This window comes from Leptodactylus fuscus, chromosome 5 (genome assembly GCF_031893055.1).
Source record: "Leptodactylus fuscus isolate aLepFus1 chromosome 5, aLepFus1.hap2, whole genome shotgun sequence".
NCBI lineage: Eukaryota > Metazoa > Chordata > Amphibia > Anura > Leptodactylidae > Leptodactylus > Leptodactylus fuscus.
The window spans coordinates 143,058,400-143,081,089 of record NC_134269.1 but is presented as its reverse complement, the minus strand read 5'-3'; the positions used below and the strand labels follow the sequence as shown (position 1 = coordinate 143,081,089).

The window sequence follows — 22,690 nt, the reverse complement described above, 5'->3', positions numbered from 1 at the left end:
TGGGGAGATGTCAGTAGGCCGTGCTGAAACTGATCAGCTTGGGGGACAGACAGCACAGTGCCTCCGAGGTCAGGGATGCCATCCTGGCTGAGATGGCATTTTTTTTTCCCTGCTACACCTGGGGCCTGGCATTTTTGCGCCTGTGATAATGGCTGGAACCTGGTAGCAGATCTGGAGCTTGCCAGACTCAAACACGGTCCACGCATGGCCCACGTTTTCCAACTTGTTGGTGCCATGTTTCTTTGAAACCTACACCATTGTGCCTGATATACAGGTCAAAGTGGGGCCATTTTCGTAAGTGAGAACTAGCCTCTGCTAGGCAGAAAACATTCAGAGCACACTCCTCTCATCTTCGCACCGTTGGCTGGCGGAGGAAGACGAGGGGGTTGGAGTGGCATCTGATGTCCCTATCCCACACGAGGCTAGAGGGTGCACTTCAGTGCATCCCATTGCTTCACCACAAATGGTGTGAAGGGGAGTGGAAAATGGAGGAAATGGAGAGTGACCCTTACAGTTGGGGCCAGCAAAGGCATGCCAAGTAACACACTGGCACACATGGCTGACTTCATCTTGGGTTGCTTTTCAACACATATTTCACATCATGAAGAACAAATAATACTGGATTTTTTCAAGCCTCGAACCCCGGTCTAGGTCTAATGTCTGTTCCTTTCTTATATTAGGGGAGAGGGAAAAAAAATTACTTCAGTGATACGTTTAGCGTACATAGACTGACTATTAATGTGTATCCCACTTAGTGTTGTTAGGGTTACACACCGTCACAACCTGGCTAAAGCTTCTATAGCTGTTAATAAAGTCAACATAACTTTACGGTATCCAAAAAGACAGCTGGTACCGACAGAGAGCAAGACAAATGTCACCCAAAGCTGTGAGCTCTGAACACCCACAGTGACTTTGGCGTCATCATCATTATAAGGGAGTGGGTGGTAATAAATAACTTGGCAGTGCCTAAAACCCAAAAAGCTTATACAACTATATTTACATTAAGATACACAAATGAAACTTTTCAGTAGCATGTCATGAGACAAGCTGATAAGCTCTTCCTTTGTGCAGTGCTATTTGAAAGTTAAACGCTGCCTTTATTTTAATTCTGGAGAAGGTGCAGACATTAGATTTAGAACATGTTGTCTTCATTGTCCAAATCCTCTATATAGGTAACGCGTTTTTCGGGCCGAGCTGTCTGGGAACGAGCTGGTGCAGCACTGACAACCTGGGTGAATATGGCAAGAGCCTGAGATGTAGGGTGAATGAATCCCCAAATTATTTGTGGAATTCCCAGTGAGACAATGGCACTGTATACCAGTATTAAAAATTGTGGGTGCACATAACCCCCATATATTCTTTGAATTCCCAGTCAGACAATGGCACTGTATACCAGTATTAAAAATTGTGGGTGCACATAACCCCCATATATTCTTTGAATTCCCAGTCAGACAATGGCACTGTATACCAGTAGTAAAAATTGTGGGTGCACATAACCCCCATATATTCTTTGAATTCCCAGTCAGACAATGGCACTGTATACCAGTATTAAAAATTGTGGGTGCACATAACCCCCATATATTCTTTGAATTCCCAGTCAGACAATGGCACTGTATACCAGTATTAAAAATTGTGGGTGCACGTAACCCCCATATATTCTTTGAATTCCCAGTCAGACAATGGCACTGTATACCAGTAGTAAAAATTGTGGGTGCACATAACCCCCATATATTCTTTGAATTCCCAGTCAGACAATGGCACTGTATACCAGTATTAAAAATTGTGGGTGCACATAACCCCCATATATTCTTTGAATTCCCAGTGAGACAATGGCACTGTATAGCAGTATTAAAAATTGTGGGTGCACGTAACCCCCATATATTCTTTGAATTCCCAGTCAGACAATGGCACTATATACCAGTATTAAAAATTGTGGGTGCACATAACCCCCATATATTCTTTGAATTCCCAGTGAGACAATGGCACTGTATACCAGTATTAAAAATTGTGGGTGCACGTAACCCCCATATATTCTTTGAATTCCCAGTCAGACAATGGCACTGTATACCAGTAGTAAAAATTGTGGGTGCACATAACCCCCATATATTCTTTGAATTCCCAGTCAGACAATGGCACTGTATACCAGTATTAAAAATTGTGGGTGCACATAACCCCCATATATTCTTTGAATTCCCAGTCAGACAATGGCACTGTATACCAGTATTAAAAATTGTGGGTGCACATAACCCCCATATATTCTTTGAATTCCCAGTGAGACAAAGGAACTGTATAGCAGTATTAAAAATTGTGGGTGCACGTAACCCCCATATATTCTTTGAATTCCCAGTCAGACAATGGCACTATATACCAGTATTAAAAATTGTGGGTGCACATAACCCCCATATATTCTTTGAATTCCCAGTCAGACAATGGCACTGTATACCAGTATTAAAAATTGTGGGTGCACGTAACCCCCATATATTCTTTGAATTCCCAGTCAGACAATGGCACTGTATACCAGTAGTAAAAATTGTGGGTGCACATAACCCCCATATATTCTTTGAATTCCCAGTCAGACAATGGCACTGTATACCAGTATTAAAAATTGTGGGTGCACATAACCCCCATATATTCTTTGAATTCCCAGTGAGACAAAGGAACTGTATAGCAGTATTAAAAATTGTGGGTGCACATAACCCCCATATATTCTTTGAATTCCCAGTGAGACAAAGGAACTGTATAGCAGTATTAAAAATTGTGGGTGCACGTAACCCCCATATATTCTTTGAATTCCCAGTCAGACAATGGCACTATATACCAGTATTAAAAATTGTGGGTGCACATAACCCCCATATATTCTTTGAATTCCCAGTCAGACAATGGCACTGTATACCAGTATTAAAAATTGTGGGTGCACATAACCCCCATATATTCTTTGAATTCCCAGTCAGACAATGGCACTGTATACCAGTATTAAAAATTGTGGGTGCACGTAACCCCCATATATTCTTTGAATTCCCAGTCAGACAATGGCACTGTATACCAGTAGTAAAAATTGTGGGTGCACATAACCCCCATATATTCTTTGAATTCCCAGTCAGACAATGGCACTGTATACCAGTATTAAAAATTGTGGGTGCACATAACCCCCATATATTCTTTGAATTCCCAGTCAGACAATGGCACTGTATAGCAGTATTAAAAATTGTGGGTGCACGTAACCCCCATATATTCTTTGAATTCCCAGTCAGACAATGGCACTATATACCAGTATTAAAAATTGTGGGTGCACATAACCCCCATATATTCTTTGAATTCCCAGTCAGACAATGGCACTGTATACCAGTATTAAAAATTGTGGGTGCACGTAACCCCCATATATTCTTTGAATTCCCAGTCAGACAATGGCACTGTATAGCAGTATTAAAAATTGTGGGTGCACGTAACCCCCATATATTCTTTGAATTCCCAGTCAGACAATGGCACTATATACCAGTATTAAAAATTGTGGGTGCACATAACCCCCATATATTCTTTGAATTCCCAGTCAGACAATGGCACTGTATACCAGTATTAAAAATTGTGGGTGCACGTAACCCCCATATATTCTTTGAATTCCCAGTCAGACAATGGCACTGTATAGCAGTATTAAAAATTGTGGGTGCACGTAACCCCCATATATTCTTTGAATTCCCAGTCAGACAATGGCACTATATACCAGTATTAAAAATTGTGGGTGCACATAACCCCCATATATTCTTTGAATTCCCAGTCAGACAATGGCACTGTATAGCAGTATTAAAAATTGTGGGTGCACGTAACCCCCATATATTCTTTGAATTCCCAGTCAGACAATGGCACTGTATACCAGTAGTAAAAATTGTGGGTGCACATAACCCCCATATATTCTTTGAATTCCCAGTCAGACAATGGCACTGTATACCAGTATTAAAAATTGTGGGTGCACATAACCCCCATATATTCTTTGAATTCCCAGTCAGACAATGGCACTGTATACCAGTATTAAAAATTGTGGGTGCACGTAACCCCCATATATTCTTTGAATTCCCAGTCAGACAATGGCACTGTATACCAGTAGTAAAAATTGTGGGTGCACATAACCCCCATATATTCTTTGAATTCCCAGTCAGACAATGGCACTGTATACCAGTATTAAAAATTGTGGGTGCACATAACCCCCATATATTCTTTGAATTCCCAGTCAGACAATGGCACTGTATAGCAGTATTAAAAATTGTGGGTGCACGTAACCCCCATATATTCTTTGAATTCCCAGTCAGACAATGGCACTATATACCAGTATTAAAAATTGTGGGTGCACATAACCCCCATATATTCTTTGAATTCCCAGTCAGACAATGGCACTGTATACCAGTATTAAAAATTGTGGGTGCACGTAACCCCCATATATTCTTTGAATTCCCAGTCAGACAATGGCACTGTATACCAGTAGTAAAAATTGTGGGTGCACATAACCCCCATATATTCTTTGAATTCCCAGTCAGACAATGGCACTGTATACCAGTATTAAAAATTGTGGGTGCACATAACCCCCATATATTCTTTGAATTCCCAGTCAGACAATGGCACTGTATACCAGTATTAAAAATTGTGGGTGCACATAACCCCCATATATTCTTTGAATTCCCAGTCAGACAATGGCACTGTATACCAGTATTAAAAATTGTGGGTGCACATAACCCCCATATATTCTTTGAATTCCCAGTCAGACAATGGCACTGTATAGCAGTATTAAAAATTGTGGGTGCACATAACCCCCATATATTCTTTGAATTCCCAGTGAGACAATGGCACTGTATACCAGTAGCAAAAATTGTGGGTGTATATAGCCCCAATTCTATTGCTAGGGGACTTGCAGGGTATTTCTGAGGTGAAGGTGGGGGGGCACACCGTTGGAACGGGGATTTGGGGTGTATATATGGGGTATACGGGAATACACTGTCAGTGTGTTCCATTCAGGATCCTGGGAAAGCTGGGTTGCGGCGATTGAGCCCGTCAGTGCCACGTTACACTGACAAGCTTCTCCCTGGAATTGAAGTTATATGTAAGCCCAATATATTCTTTGAATTCCCAGTGAGACAATGGCACTATATGGCAGTAGCAAAAATAGTGGGTGTATATAGCCCCAATTCTATTGCTAGGGGACTTGCAGGGTATTTCTGGGGTGAAGGTGGGGGGGCACACCGTTGGAACGGGTATCGGGGGTATATATCGGGTATACGGGAATACACTGACAGTGTATTCCATTCAGGATCCTGGGAAAGCTGGGTTGCGGCGATTGAGCCCGTCAGTGCCACGTTACACTGACAAGCTTCTCCCTGGAATTTAGCTCTTATAAGAGCTGTTGGTTGTCTTCTCCTTCCTATCCTAGCCTGTCCCTGCCTACCCAGAATCTAAGCCCTAGCTAGCTGGACGGAAACCTCCGTCCTCGGTGAATTGCAAGCTCAGAATGACGCGAAGCTGGGCGGCGCTGTTCTTTTAAATTAGAGGTCACATGTTTTCGGCAGCCAATGGGTTTTGCCTACTTTTTTCAACGTCACCGGTGTCGTAGTTCCTGTCCCACCTACCCTGCGCTGTTATTGGAGCAAAAAAGGCGCCAGGGAAGGTGGGAGGGGAATCGAGTAATGGCGCACTTTACCACGCGGTGTTCGATTCGATTCGAACATGCCGAACAGCCTAATATCCGATCGAACATGAGTTCGATAGAACACTGTTCGCTCATCTCTACTCAAAATCATTCCAATTTTTGACTACTGTTAGTTTTTATGCCTGATACGGTATTTAGTCTCTGTGCAGAAGGGTGGTGTCAGGCAGGACCAGACTAGAGTGATTCTATGAATCCAAATTCTGACACTTGCTGCCTCTGATTGGAGCTCTGAATCATGTCCTCCTGTCTGACAATGACCTTCTGACATGACAGAGCTTAAATAACACATCAGGCAAAAAAATTCACTTAAATTGTTGCTTGGGAGCTGTCTAGCCTAGAGGAAAAATTCCAAAAGTGCTGAAATCATGAGAGAGCCACCCATTCACTGATGCTAAGAACTTGAATTGGTGGAGGTGGTCAAAGGTCCTCTTTAAGGCAAAAATAAATTTCAAAAGTCAAAAGCATTATTGTGGAAATGTACTTTATTGACACTAAAAATAACATTTTGGTCTTGTTCACATTGTAACATATTAAGAGGAAGAAGCTGGAGAGGTACATATAGTACCGACTGATAGTAAAGGCATGTATAAAGTATCTCATAGTTTATTCTACTGATGTGATTGACTGCTGGAATTGTAAAACTATAAAAAATTAATGTACACTATAATAGTAAACTGCTATACAATTGTGAGTACAAAAGCTAAATCACTAAATATATATATATGAAACAATATGAATGAATGAAGACTATATTCAATAACAAATGAAGTTAAAAAGTGTATGTTTATGATGGAGGAATATTTGTTCAGCTTGTTTAAAAAAAAGGAGAAAGAGAAAATGCAATACTCAGAAGTAGTGGTAGATAATCAGTGTTCTCTCTGGACTCCTATTCTGTCCCTGGGGTCTCAGTGTGTCAAGTTTAAATATCTTATAGGCTTCATAGCTGTAGAACATTTTTAATCTTTCATAGTCACTTCGTCTTCTGTACCAGACATAGTTTATTTATTTTTTATATGATTTTTGTGTAGGTTTTGTGACCAATGTAGTTTCTATTTCAATACATTTTAATTGTTTATGCACCCAAACATATATATAACTTTTTATACATTATACAATCAAGGCCGTATGTGTTGGCACCCCGGACATTTTTCCAGATAATGAACTATGCTACCCAGAAAATTATTGAAATTACACATGTTTTGTCATACATATCTTTATTTACTTTTTGTGTATTGAAACAGTACAAAAAACTGGAAAAAAAACATGCAAAATGGCATAATTTTACACAACTCCAAAAATGGGCCGGACAAAATTGTTGGCACATTTGCAAAATTGTGGGTAAATTATTTTGTTTCAAGCAGGTGATGCTCTTTCAAATTTACTCATTGCAAGTAACAGGTGTGGGCAATATAAAAATCATTCCTGAAACCAGATAAAAAGGAGAGAAGTTGAATCAATCTTTGCATTGTGTTGATATGTGCCACATTAAACATGGAAAACAGAAACAGGAGAAGAAAACAGTTTGAGAGCTTTAGAAATAAAATTGTGGGAAAATATCAACAATCTCAATGTTACAAGTTCAACTTAAGAGATCTTGATGTTCCTTTGTGCGCAACCTAATCAAGAAGTTTACGACCCAGGGCACTGTAGCAAATCTTCCTAGATGAGGGCGGAAGAGAAAAACTGATAAAAGGTTACAACAAATGGAATGAGGTGTAAAAAAAAAGGACACTGTACCAACAATCAAATATGGCGCTGGCTCAATGATGGTTTGGGGGTGCCATTGAACACCTGTGGAGAGACCTTAAAATTGCTGTTGGGAGATGGCACCCTTCAAATATGAAAGTCCTGGAGCTGTTGGCAAAAGAAGAATGGCCTAAAAGTCAATTTGAGAGGTGTAAGAAGCTTGTTGATGGTTATAGAAACAAATATTAAGTTGAGGGTGCCAGTGATTTTGTCTGGCCCATTTTCAGACTCTTGCATGAAATTATATCATTTTTTACTTTTTTTGTATTGTTCAAATAAACACAAAAGAAATAAACATATATAACAAAACATGTGTAACTGCAATAGTGGTCTTTTTGAAGAACTTCAAGAAGTAATGTATGGTGTTTTGTAGAAGTTTAAGGCAGGTATGAATGAACAAAAGAGGATACCCTAAATTAAATCAATATATGGTATGACCATCCTTTAGAGGAGGAGTCCTGGAAGTGTTGATAAGGTCAAAGTGATAGTTTGATCTGAACATTGTTGAGTCTGTCTGGGATTATATGAAGAGGCATAAGGGTTTTAATAGACTTACATCCACAAAAAATATTAATGTGTACGCGTATCACATTGAAATCAATAGGGGAAAATGCAGCCCATTCATTTCAATGGGAAGTGCACGAATGCCATCTCCTATTGAAATGAATGGTATCTGCTTTGTACGTGCTGATTCTGAATGTGTTTTAACATTCAGAATCAGTCAGCGTATACTCAGTGTGAATGCACCCTTATATGTTTAATAGAAAATGTCACCCCACCAAACTTATGATCCTGCAAATGTCTGTTTACTAAGCACTACCAGGTAGATGCCTGTATACTAACTTTAACAAGCTATGCACCGGTGTTAGGATTGGGTCCCGCAGGTTGCTCTCTCCAGCACGCAGCAACACCTGCGGGTCAGTCTAAGTCCAGCTTTCACCCTACTGAGCATGCTCAGACTTTTGGAGCCGCTCACAAGCTAAGTGTCATTTCTCCCCTACTGAGCATGAGCGGTGAGGTCATAACCAACGCCCCTATTGGGCGGATCTTCCCCTTAAATAGTGTGAGCCGATGCCCACCGGGGGCTCACACTTTGATTGAATTTTGACTAAAGATTTACTAAAGTCCCCGGAAGTTGTTAATGACAGTAGTTTCAGGGATAGGCTCCAGTATTCAGGCAGGTTGTCAGAATAGGCCTCTGTGTGGGGTTCCTCTGCTTCTTTCTGGGTGTTGTTAGTTAGGAACTGTAAACCCTGAACTGTCAGCTATACACCAGGGCTAGGAGCAGTAGACACTGTTCCAGCCTGTGGAGCTGCAGCAGGTTTGGTCTCTGAGATAGCCTTATTTAAACTGTCAAACTTCATTGGGAACTCCTAGCTGTTGCAGGAGCATGCAAACTTCCGTGGTAACTGTGACTCCTAGCTGTTGCAGGAGTATGTTTGTTGCTGATCTCCTAGCTGTTGCAGGAGCATGTGTGTTTGCTGACCTGGGGTGAGTTAACCCTTGGCAGCCTTGTTTGTTTCAGCAGTACTGGTGCACCTGGCCAGTGAGCTTAACTGGCAGGGTTTAGTTGCACCCTGCTCACATTGAGTACCGCACCGCACCACTGCCAGTGTTTGTTGCACTCTGTTCACATTGAGTTCAGACATACAGCCTCCCACTGGGCCTGTGGACCTCGCTTCAGTGTTCTGCAGACTAGAGATTCTGTTGTTTAAAAAATAATATATATATATATATATATATATATATATATATATATATATATATATATATATACAGAACCGTAACAACCGGTGCCTCCATCCTATGACCATGGTCTGTATCTCACATTACCAAGGACTGAATTTTATCCACTGAGAGTAAATCCTGGGGAATGGATACAGAAAGTATACTAGAAAATTGTGGAACTTTTCATTATACAGAGACATTTGTCTCTGGATATTTGTCTAAAAATGGACAAGCCATAAGTTGGCAAACAGATTAAAGATGAACAAATGCTTTAAAGGGGCCTTCCTGTCTTAATAATTGATGGCCTATCGGTAGCAGATCATAATTTGAAGATAGTTAGGATCCAACACATGAGCGGCCACAAACCAGCTGCTTTAAGAGCGCATAGGGCTGTAGTGATTATTGCAATCTCTTCACTACTTACCAATCACAGAGCAGTACAATTGGAATGTACTGACAACAGACAATGTACTTGATGAATATTATGTCACATGGCCTGTGAATCAGCAGGGAGCTCTGCTACTACTTCAAACAGCTTATCAAATCAAATCAAAAAAGCTTTATTGGCAAGTCCGAATAGATATTTGGCATTGCCAAAGCTAGTAAAGTGTGTGTGTGTGTGTGTGGGGGGGGGGGAGTTGGATTCGGGTGGGTGAGTGGTGGGTATGGGGGGTGGGGTGGGTGGTTTGGGGTATAACAGTCCATGGAGTCTCATCTTCCTCTTAGTTGGTGACCACTATATGGGGAGGTGGGGTGGGTGTTTGGGGTATAACAGTCCATGGAGTCTCATCTTCCTCTTAGTTGGTGACCACTATATGGGGGGGTAGGGTGGGGTGGGTGGTTTGGGGTATAACAGTCCATGGAGTCTCATCTTCCTCTTGTTTGGTGACAACTGAACACATATTGGGCAGTGATCTCCACAATGTCCTCTTCTTCTCCCAGTAGGATGTAGAGTTTCCTCTTCTCATCTATATATCTAGATATGAAGTCTGGGATGTGGGTAGAGTCTTTGGTAGTAGACGGCCCTCATTGCTGAATATTTGGTGCAGTGTAGCAGGAAGTGGGTCTATGGGGATCCTGGTTTTTGGACCCCTGTTGATCTTCAATTAGGATAGGTCGTAAAATTGCAAGTTCCAGAAAACCTGTTTAATGCTTCAATGCATTACAGCAGTGAGGTTCAAATTTATGATTATGATTTACCTATGAAGTTTATCTATATAGGCTGTCCGCATACACATTGTAGCAAAGATTAAAATCACACTTAATGAGTGAACAACACCGGGGCACAAAGTGTTAACACAAGCTTTTTTTAATATCCATTGGCTTTTGTTGTTTTCTGTGACAACAAAATAACATTGCAACAATTTATCACAGAAAGTCAAGTTAACTCTACTAAATCTTTAGATTTTATATTCTATACTATGAGTAGATTAAGTATTTGTTTCAGGCACTCTATTAATTATACTGCATGTTAAATGTGTACATGTTTGGCCAATGTGATAACTATTTATATCCACTTTGAATTATGTCTGTTCATATATCTGTATTGTATCTAAAGAGCGAACTTATATAATATCTGAAGTATTTCTCAGTTGAAAAGTGCCCTGATTGATTGATAGAAATGTAAGACAGTTGCATTTAGGACCAAACCCAAACCGTATCCAAGTGGAGTCAAAGAAGTGAAAGTTCTGCGCTTACCAGAGTAGTAGAAGATTCCTTTATTCATATCAAAACACTGGTGAGCACAGATCTTTCACTGCCTTGCCTCCACTTGGTTTCCTTCTGAATATGGTTTAGGTTTGGTCCTGTATGCAATCGATCTCAATGACACCTGTGTGACATTGATCCAACGACTGCCAACACAACAGCTCTGTGTATTATATATATACTGTATGTGCTTCAGGGTGTTGTGACTAACTCACAACCCCATAAGGTGAGCAATACCTTTGCTATCCACCCATATGCACACCCATTTAAAGGGGCTCTATCAGCAAAATCATGCTGATAGAGCCCCACATATGCGTGAATAGCCTTTAAAAAGGCTATTCAGGCACCGTAAATGTTATATTAAACTACCCCCCAGTTTTAAAATAAAACCCTAAAACAGAATGTGATCTACCTACCCATCGTGCACAGTGGGCGGGCATTCATGGTGCGCCGTCTTCTTCATCCACGCCTCCTCTTCCTCCGATTTCCTCGGGTCCCATCCTCCTCCGGCGCTCACGAACTGACATTGATAAAAATAAAATGGCCTGGGCGCCTGCGCAGTAGCTGTAGTAGAAGCCGCATGCTACTGCACATGCGCCCAGGCCATTTTTTTTTATCAATGTCAGTTCGCAAGCGCCGGAGGAAGACGGGACTCGAGGACATCGGAGGAAGAGGAGGCGTATATGAAGAAGACGTGCACTCTGAATGCCCACCCATCGTGCACGATGCGTAAGTAGATCACATTCTTTTTTAGGGTATTATTTAAAACTGGGGGGTAGTTTAATATAACTTTAGCGGTGCCTGAATAGCCTTTTTAAAGGCTATTCAAGCATATGTGGGGCTCTATCAGCATGATTTTGCTGATAGAGCCCCTTTAATGATAATACATTGGGTGCTACTTGGTGTTGTATTTGCGTTTGTCTCCTATTAGAAATATAAGACAATAGATGTATCTAGTTGCATTGACTGTAATAAAGCCAAACCTGATACTGTGATAGGAAAGTTTGCATGCATGTGTTGAGCAGAAAATGTGTTCCTCTTCAGTACTTAGATTATGATTTTTTTCCTGATTGGAGAACAGCTGCTGTATAAATAATTCTGAATACACTGTTATTTAGACTGAGAAAATTTCATTCTTAATGACAAAGTAATTGCCTTAGACAATTAGTAAGCTTAATGAGCATAAAGTACTGTTTATCATCCATTTTTGTTTCTATTGTAACATGTTTCCACTAATTGTTGTGAAAATAGCATACTTTAAAATATATCAAATCATTTACATAGTTGTTCTTTTTACATTTTTAGAATACCACCGAATTCCCACCTTGGATGAAAGTAACTGGATCCTTGGGAACATTGATCAGATAGGATATTTTAGAGTTAACTATGATATCAAGAACTGGAGATTACTGATTGACCAGCTAATGAGGAACTGTGAGGTACTGTAAGTTCTTGTTAAGTTTCTTTTGCAGGGTTTTTGTTTTGCTCCAAGGCTCCCTACTGACATTATAATCCTAAATGGATCCATTTTTCTCATAGGTCATTTCTGTCAGTAATCGTGCTGCACTGATCGATGATGCTTTCAATCTGGCAAGGTATGTTTTCTTGCAGATGTCCAGCTTAATGAGCAATCTTGTCAGCTATTGTTTGAAAGCTTCAGTGGAGAATGCACCACTTTTCCTTTCAATTTATGTGGATGGCTTTCACACTTGAAGAAGCATGATTTTTCTCTTGGCTTTCCATGCATAACACTTCTTTTGTTTCTTTCCTATCCTTCCACAGTCTAAAGCACTCACTCCATTACTGATCAATAGCGCTTCAGGGTATTTCCGTAGTTGCAAAGGCTTGATCAATTTCTTAGCAGGTTTATACTGAAGATTAATGATTTGCCCCTTTTTCTTTAGCTAATGAACTGATTTGAGAATGACCAGGATGCCATATTACATTTTTCAAAGGAAACACCTTCATGCTTCAATTACTATGTTTTGTTTTTGCAATGCATGAAGCTACTGAAGAATGATTATTTTCATCACCAAAAAAATTATCTCCCATCTTTTATATTTAGTTTAGGCATTTGTATTTATAGACAATAGTTCTTGTAAACCGTAGTTTTTCTTACCAAGGAGCTTCAAACATTAATCTAAAAGTTTGCATATTCTAAAATGTAGCTAAACTTTCAGACAATTTCTGATTTTCTGTTAGGATTTGTGTAATTGGTAAATTTTGTAATGTACTTTATTGACAATTTTTGGCTCATTTCCCTTCCTTCTGTGCTAAGACCCATTCCCTGCTTCTCAAGTATATGCACTTGTGTATTATGAAGCGAAAATCAGAGTGGGGGAAGTTTTTAGGACACATTTCAGAATGCCATATTTTATTAGATATTCATAGATGCTGTACAACAAGAGCAAATAATAGTACACCCATTATTCCTTTCACGAGCAGTCATTTTCTGTTTTGGAATTTAAATTTTTTACCCTCCCCCCCCTCCAAAATTATACTTCTAAAAGGAATCTTCCAAATATGCCAGAATCTGAAAAAAATTATTAGGTTGAGGCCTCACATTGCGGAAACACAGCTTTTTATTTTGCAGATTTGTTAAACCAAAGCCAGGAGTGGATTAAGCAGGAAATATAAGTAATTCCTATATATTTTCTATTCCTTTAGTAGCCATTCTTGGCTTTGGCCCTAAAAACTGCATAAAAATCTGTAACAGAAAAGACTGTGTTTCTGTAATGTGGGGCCTCAGCCTTAAAAGGATAGATTTTGAAAAAATTACAGATTTTAGTTATTTGGTGTTTACTGATTGGTAGTGATGATATTTTTACCTTTATTTGGAGGTTTTATGATTACAACAATACAAAATGTATTTGCATTGCCATATTCTGATATGTATAAGTTTTTTAAAAATATTTTTGTTTATAGAGCTTTGAAAGGTGCAAGTTATGTTTTTGTTTTTACTATTTTTGGTTAATGTCTGTTTTGATATGTTGTTTTGGATGGTTTCCCATTGTATGAAATATCACATGGTACCATTATGAATTACAACTTGTCCCACAAAAATTAAACCCTCATACAGCTCTGTAAACTGAAAAAGCAATGACTTTTAGAAAGTGGGGAGTAAAAGAACTAAACTAAAAAAATCTAAAACTTTTCTCTGATGGAAAGCGTTAAAAGTAAAAAAAAAAAAAAAAAAAAAAAGCAAACAAATTCACAAAAATATATTAGCAATGTTTCATTTATCCTGGATCATATAAAAAGTCACATTGTATTAAATATTTTTATATCAAAGCTACGACTATTACTAGTTTAGGAGTAACCCATATTCATTGGTTAATATAGAAAGACATGATGACATAGAAAAGGAATTGGTTTTCTATTGGGAACCAAATATATCCTTGACCTATATACCCTGTGTTTGCTATTGTTGTTTTCTGATGGCATTATTAAGAAGGAAATATCCTTTCTACGTTCCTCATTTTGGGAAAAAGAGAAGCAAATATTGATAGATAAAGTTTCACAATGTGAGAGGGAGTTTGGTGATGACTAGAGATGAGCGAACACTAAAATGTTCGAGGTTCGAAATTCGATTCGAACAGCCGCTCAATGTTCGTGTGTTCGAACGGGTTTCGAACCCCATTATAGTCTATGGGGAACAGATACTCGTTAAGGGGGAAACCCAAATCCGTGTCTGGAGGGTCACCAAGTCCACTATGACACCCCAGGAAATGATGCCAACACCTCTGGAATGACACTGGGACAGCAGGGGAAGCATGTCTGGGGGCATCTAACACACCAAAGACCCTCTATTACCCCAACATCACAGCCTAACAACTACACACTTTACACACTCAATACCACCTCTCTGACAGTAGGAAAACACCTTGAAACATGTGTATTTGGCACTTGCAGTGAGGAGAGCTTGTCACCAGCAGTGAATTTGGCCCTTGTAGTAAGTTGAGGTTGGCACCAACATTTGTTTTGAAAATCAGGGTGGATTGAGCCTCTAACCAGCAGAGTTTGGGCAAATTCATGGTGGAGGGAGCCTCTAAACACCCCAGTTTGGGCAAATTCATGGTGGAGGGAGCCTCTAAAAACCCCAGTTTGGACCAATTCATGGTGGAGGGAGCCTCTAACCAGCCCAGTTTGGGCAAATTCATGGTGGAGGGAGCCTCTAAAAAACCCAGTTTGGACCAATTCATGGTGGAGGGAGCCTCTAACCAGCCCAGTTTGGGCAAATTCATGGTGGAGGGAGCCTCTAACCAGCCCAGTTTGGACCAATTAATGGTGGAGGGAGCCTCTAACCAGCCCAGTTTGGACCAATTAATGGTGGAGGGAGCCTCTAACCACCCCAGTTTGGACCAATTCATGGTGGAGGGAGCCTCTAAACAGCCAAGTTTGGACCAATTCATGGTGGAGGGAGCCTCTAAAAACCCCAGTTTGGACAAATTCATGGTGGAGGGAGCCTCTAACCAGCCCAGTTTGGGCAAATTCATGGTGGAGGGAGCCTCTAGACAGCCCAGTTTGGGCAAATTCATGGTGGAGGGAGCCTCTAACCAGCCCAGTTTGGACCAATTAATGGTGGAGGGAGCCGCTAAACAGCCCAGTTTGGGCAAATTCATGGTGGAGGGAGCCTCTAAACAGCCCAGTTTGGACCAATTCATGGTGGAGGGAGCCTCTAAAAAACCGAGTTTGGACCAATTCATGGTGGAGGGAGCCTCTAAACAGCCCAGTTTGGGCAAATTCATGGTGAAGGGAGCCTCTAAACAGCCCAGTTTGGGCAAATTCATGGTGGAGGGAGCCTCTAACCAGCCCAGTTTGGACCAATTAATGGTGGAGGGAGCCTCTAAACAGCCAAGTTTGGACCAATTCATGGTGGAGGGAGCCTCTAAAAACCCCAGTTTGGACCAATTCATGGTGGAGGGAGCCTCTAACCAGCCCAGTTTGGACCAATTAATGGTGGAGGGAGCCTCTAACCAGCCCAGTTTGGACCAATTAATGGTGGAGGGAGCCTCTAACCACCCCAGTTTGGACCAATTCATGGTGGAGGGAGCCTCTAAACAGCCAAGTTTGGACCAATTCATGGTGGAGGGAGCCTCTAAAAACCCCAGTTTGGACCAATTCATGGTGGAGGGAGCCTCTAACCAGCCCAGTTTGGGCAAATTCATGGTGGAGGGAGCCTCTAAACAGCCCAGTTTGGGCAAATTCATGGTGGAGGGAGCCTCTAACCAGCCCAGTTTGGACCAATTAATGGTGGAGGGAGCCGCTAAACAGCCCAGTTTGGACCAATTCATGGTGGAGGGAGCCTCTAAAAACCCCAGTTTGGACCAATTCATGGTGGAGGGAGCCTCTAAAAAACCCAGTTTGGACCAATTCATGGTGGAGGGAGCCTCTAACCAGCCCAGTTTGGACCAATTAATGGTGGAGGGAGCCTCTAAACAGCCAAGTTTGGACCAATTCATGGTGGAGGGAGCCTCTAAAAACCCCAGTTTGGACCAATTCATGGTGGAGGGAGCCTCTAACCAGCCCAGTTTGGACCAATTAATGGTGGAGGGAGCCTCTAACCAGCCCAGTTTGGACCAATTAATGGTGGAGGGAGCCTCTAACCACCCCAGTTTGGACCAATTCATGGTGGAGGGAGCCTCTAACCAGCCCAGTTTGGACCAATTCATGGTGGAGGGAGCCTCTAAAAACCCCAGTTTGGACCAATTCATGGTGGAGGGAGCCTCTAACCAGCCCAGTTTGGGCAAATTCATGGTGGAGGGAGCCTCTAAACAGCCCAGTTTGGGCAAATTCATGGTGGAGGGAGCCTCTAACCAGCCCAGTTTGGACCAATTAATGGTGGAGGGAGCCGCTAAACAGCCCAGTTTGGGCAAATTCATGGTGGAGGGAGCCTCTAAACAGCCCAGTTTGGACCAATTCATGGTGGAGGGAGCCTCTAAAAAACCCAGTTTGGACCAATTCATGGTGGAGGGAGCCTCTAAACAGCCCAGTTTGGGCAAATTCATGGTGGAGGGAGCCTCTAACCAGCCCAGTTTGGACCAATTAATGGTGGAGGGAGCCTCTAAACAGCCAAGTTTTGGGAAATTCATGGTGGAGGGAGCCTCTAACCAGCCCAGTTTGGACCAATTAATGGTGGAGGGAGCCTCTAAACAGCCCAGTTTGGACCAATTCATGGTGGAGGGAGCCTCTAAACAGCCCAGTTTGGGCAAATTCATGGTGGAGGGAGCCTCTAAAAAACCCAGTTTGGACCAATTCATGGTGGAGGGAGCCTCTAACCAGCCCAGTTTGGGCAAATTCATGGTGGAGGGAGCCTCTAAACAGCCCAGTTTAGGCAAATTCATGGTGGAGGGAGCCTCTAACCAGCCCAGTTTGGACCAATTAATGGTGGAGGGAGCCGCTAAACAGCCCAGTTTGGGCAAATTCATGGTGGAGGGAGCCTCTAAACAGCCCAGTTTGGACCAATTCATGGTGGAGGGAGCCTCTAAAAAACCCAGTTTGGACCAATTCATGGTGGAGGGATCCTCTAAACAGCCCAGTTTGGGCAAATTCATGGTGGAGGGAGCCTCTAACCAGCAGAGTTGTGGGAAAGCAGGGTGGAGGGAGCCTCTAACCAGCAGAGTTGGTGGAAATCAGGGTGGAGGGAGCCTCTAACCAGCAGAGTTGGGGGAAATCATGTTGGAGGGAGCCTAGTATTAGCAGAATTGTGCAACGCTTATGGTGGATGAGTATGAGGATGCGGAGGAATTGGAGAGGTTGAGTACAGACATGGAGTTTCATGTTGGGGTGCTTTACACAGGTGGGCACAAAAATGAAGGCTCTATCCAGTGGTGGTTCATTTTTATCAAAGTGAGCCGGTCGGCACTCTCAGCTGACAGACGGGTGCGCTTGTCAGTGATGATGCCACCGGCTGCACTGAACACCCTCTCAGATAGGACGCTGGCGGCAGGACAGGACAGCACCTCCAAGGCATATAGGGCAAGTTCAAGCCACAGGTCCAACTTCGACACCCAATACGTGTAGGGCGCAGAGGGGTCGGAGAGGACAGGGCTGTGGTCGGAAAGGTATTCCCGCAACATGCGCCTATACTTCTCACGCCTGGTGACACTAGGACCCTCCGTGGCGGCACTTTGGCGAGGGGGTGCCATCAAGGTGTCCCAGACCTTAGACAGTGTGCCCCTCGTTTGTGTGGACCGGTGAGAACTTGGTTGCCTACTGGAGGAACTGCCCTCCCTGCCGCCAATGTCACATGCTGGAAACATCTCCATCATATTCTGCACCAATTGCCTGTGGCAAGCATTGATGCGATTGGCCCTCCCCTCTACCGGAATAAAAGACGAGATGTTGTTTTTATACCGGGGGTCAAGGATAGCAAAGATCCAGTACTGGTTGTCCTCCATGATTTTGACAATACGCTTGTCGGTTGTAAAGCACCCCAACATGAACTCAGCCATGTCTGCCACAGTGTTAGTTGGCATGACTCCTCTGGCCCCACCGGAAAGTTCAATCTCCATTTCCTCCTCATCCTCCATGTCTACCCATCCGCGCTGCAACAATGGGACGATTCGAAGTTGCCCGGAAGCCTCCTGTATCACCATCACATCATCGGACAACTCTTCTTCCTCCTCCTCCTCCTCCTCCTCCTCCATTAAACGCAGTGAAGCGGACAGATGTGTGGACCTACTCTCCAGCTGTGACGGATCGGATGCTATCCCTAACTCCTCTGTGTGATCTGAGTTATCCCTGATGTCAATCAGGGATTCTCTCAGAACACACAAGAGCGGGATTGTAAGGCTCACCATCGCATCCTCAGAGCTCACCCTCCTTGTGGACTCCTCAAAGACCCATAGGATGTCACAGAGGTCTCTCATCCATGGCCACTCATGGATGTGAAACTGAGGCAGCTGACTTTGTGGCACCCTAGGGTTTTGTAGCTGGTATTCCATCAAAGGTCTCTGCTGCTCAACCACTCTATTCAACATCTGAAACGTTGAGTTCCAGCGTGTGGGGACGTCGCACAAAAGCCGGTGTTGTGGCACATGCAGGCGTTGCTGGAGAGATTTTAAGCTAGCAGCGGCTACTGTCGACTTGCGAAAGTGGGCGCACATGCGCCGCACTTTCACCAGTAGCTCTGGAACATTGGGGTAGCTCTTTAGGAAACGTTGCACCACTAGGTTGAAGACGTGGGCCAGGCATGGAACATGTTGGAGTCCGGCAAGCTCCAGAGCTGCTACCAGGTTCCGGCCGTTATCACAAACGACCATGCCTGGGCCCAGGTGCAGCGGCTCAAACCATATTGCCGTCTCATCGAGGAGGGCATCCCTCACCTCGGAGGCAGTGTGCTGTCTGTCCCCCAAGCTGATCAGCTTCAGCACAGCCTGCTGACGTCTACCAACGCCAGTGCTGCAACGTTTCCAACTCGTAGCTGGGGTCAATCTAACAGCGGAGGAGGAGGCGGTGGCGGAGGAGGAGGCGGTGGCGGAGGAGGAGGCGGTAGAGGAGGAGGAGGAGGGGGGTGTTCTTCTCGTGTCCCTGCCAAGAATGTTAGGCGGGGAGACGAGGTACACCGGGCCAGTTTGGGAAGCAGTCCCAGCCTCAACTACATTCACCCAGTGTGCCGTCAGTGAAATGTAGCGTCCCTGTCCGCATGCACTTGTCCACGCGTCGGTGGTCAAGTGGACCTTTGTGCAAAGCGCGGAACTAAGGGCCCGCCTGATGTTGAGTGACACGTGCTGGTGCAAGGCGGGGACGGCACACCGGGAGAAGTAGTGACGGCTAGGGACGGCATAGCGAGGTGCCGCAGTTGCCATCAGGTCCAGGAAGGCGGGAGTTTCAACAAGCCGGAACGCCAACATCTCCTGGGCCAGCAGTTTAGCGATGTTGGCGTTCAAGGCTTGCGCGTGTGGGTGGTTAGCAGTGTATTTCTGCCGCCGCTCCAATGTCTGAGAGATGGTGGGTTGTTGTAAAGAAACGCCTGATGGTGCCTTTGATGGTGCAGGAGAAGGAGATAAGACAGGACCAGGGGAGGATGAGGTAGAAGTCAACAAAGTGGCGGAGGCAGATGAAGTGGTGTCCTGGCTCGTCCTCTGGAGTGCATCGCCAGCACAGTCAGCAGTGGCAGTGGCAGTGGCAGAGGCAGAGGCAGTGGCAGAGGCAGTGGCAGTGACGTGAATGGCAGGCGGCCTTTGTCCTGCCGTTGCTGCCTGCCACTGATTCCAGTGCTTGGATTCCAAATGACGGCGCATTGAAGTGGTGGACAGGTTGCTCTTCTCAGAGCCCCTAATCAATTTCGAGAGGCAAATTGTGCAGACAACACTATATCTGTCCTCGGCGCATTCCTTGAAAAAACTCCACACCTTCGAGAAACGTGCCCTCGAGGTGGGAGTTTTTCGGGGCTGGGTACGAACTGGAACATCTTGGGAGATTCCGGGTGTGGCCTGGCTTCGCCTAAGCTGCTGACCTCTGCCTCTGCCTCTAGCTACCCTTTTTGGTGCTGCACCTGCCTCAACATCCACACTACTTTCCCCGCTTGACATCCCCCCTGTCCAGGTCGGGTCAGTGTCCTCATCATCCACCACTTCCTCTTCCAACTCCTGTCTCATCTCCTCCTCCCGCACAATGCGCCGGTCAACTGGATGCCCTGACGGCAACTGCGTCACATCATCGTCGATGAGGGTGGGTTGCTGGTCATCCACCACCAAATCGAACGGAGATGGAGGAGACTCTAGTGTTTGAGCATCTGGACACAGATGCTCCTCTGTTAGGTTCGTGGAATCGTGACGTGGAGAGGCAGGTTGAGGGACAATGAAAGGAGCGGAGAACAGCTCTGGGGAGCAGGGACAGTTTGGGTTATTGTTCTGTAAAGCTTCGGAATTTTGGGAGGAAGGAAGACAAGACTGTTGGGTAATAGGAGGAGAGGAGGCAGAGTCTGACTGGCTGCTGGACAATGTGCTGTAAGCGTTCTCTGACAGCCATTGCAAGACCTGTTCCTGGTTCTCGGGCCTACTAAGGTTTGTACCCTGCAGTTTAGTTAATGTGGCAAGCAACCCTGGCACTGTGGAGTGGCGCAATGCTTGCTGCCCCACAGGAGTAGGCACGGGACGCCCTGTGGCTTCACTGCTACCTTGCTCCCCAGAACCATTCCCCCGACCTCGCCCACGGCCTCGTCCACGTCCCTTTCCGGGAGCCTTGCGCATATTGAATTCCTAGTTAGAAATTGGCACTGTATACCAGTAGTAAAAATTGTGGGTGCACGTAACCCCAATATATTCTTTGAATTCCCAGCCAGACACTGGCACTATATGGCAGTAGCAAGAAATGAGGGTATTTGTATTCCCAATATATTCTTTGAATTCCCAGTCAGACAATGGCACTGTATACCAGTAGTAAAAATTGTGGGTGCACGTAACCCCAATATATTCTTTGAATTACCAGTCAGAAACTGGCACTATATGGCAGTAGCAAGAAATGAGGGTATTTATAACCCCAATATATTCTTTGAATTCCCACTCAGACAATGGCACTGTATACCAGTAGTAAAAATTGTGGGTGCACGTAACCCCAATATATTCTTTGAATTACCAGTCAGAAACTGGCACTATATGGCAGTAGCAAGAAATGAGGGTATTTATAACCCCAATATATTCTTTGAATTCCCAGTCAGACAATGGCACTGTATACCAGTAGTAAAAATTGTGGGTGCACGTAACCCCAATATATTCTTTGAATTCCCAGTCAGACACTGGCACTATATGGCAGTAGCAAGAAATGAGGGTATTTGTATTCCCAATATATTCCTTGAATTCCCAGTCAGACAATGGCACTGTATACCAGTAGTAAAAATTGTGGGTGCACGTAACCCCAATATATTCTTTGAATTCCCAGTCAGACACTGGCACTATATGGCAGTAGCAAGAAATGAGGGTATTTGTATTCCCAATATATTCTTTGAATTCCCAGTCAGACAATGGCACTGTATACCAGTAGTAAAAATTGTGGGTGCACGTAACCCCAATATATTCTTTGAATTACCAGTCAGACACTGGCACTATATGGCAGTAGCAAGAAATGAGGGTATTTGTATTCCCAATATATTCTTTGAATTCCCAGTCAGACAATGGCACTGTATACCAGTAGTAAAAATTGTGGGTGCACGTAACCCCAATATATTCTTTGAATTCCCAGTCAGACACTGGCACTATATGGCAGTAGCAAGAAATGAGGGTATTTGTATTCCCAATATATTCTTTGAATTCCCAGTCAGACAATGGCACTGTATACCAGTAGTAAAAATTGTGGGTGCACGTAACCCCAATATATTCTTTGAATTACCAGTCAGAAACTGGCACTATATGGCAGTAGCAAGAAATGAGGGTATTTGTATTCCCAATATATTCTTTGAATTCCCAGTCAGACAATGGCACTGTATACCAGTAGTAAAAATTGTGGGTGCACGTAACCACAATATATTCTTTGAATTACCAGTCAGAAACTGGCACTATATGGCAGTAGCAAGAAATGAGGGTATTTATAACCCCAATATATTCTTTGAATTCCCAGTCAGACAATGGCACTGTATACCAGTAGTAAAAATTGTGGGTGCACGTAACAGCAATATATTCTTTGAATTACCAGTCAGAAACTGGCACTATATGGCAGTAGCAAGAAATGAGGGTATTTGTATTCCCAATATATTCTTTGAATTCCCAGTCAGACACTGGCACTATATGGCAGTAGCAAGAAATGAGGGTATTTGTATTCCCAATATATTCTTTGAATTCCCAGTCAGACAATGGCACTGTATACCAGTAGTAAAAATTG

At 43.5% G+C, this 22,690-nt stretch overlaps 1 protein-coding gene across 1 annotated transcript in view; it reads left to right on the top strand.

Annotated features, from left to right (window-relative positions):
• TRHDE (thyrotropin releasing hormone degrading enzyme) overlaps window positions 1-22,690 on the top strand; it is a 498,184-nt gene that overhangs the window by 377,090 nt on the left and 98,404 nt on the right. The window contains exons 11-12 of the mRNA XM_075274325.1: window positions 12,176-12,309; window positions 12,410-12,465. Coding sequence (XP_075130426.1) covers window positions 12,176-12,309; window positions 12,410-12,465 — 190 coding nt within the window. The remainder of the gene's footprint in view (window positions 1-12,175; window positions 12,310-12,409; window positions 12,466-22,690) is intronic.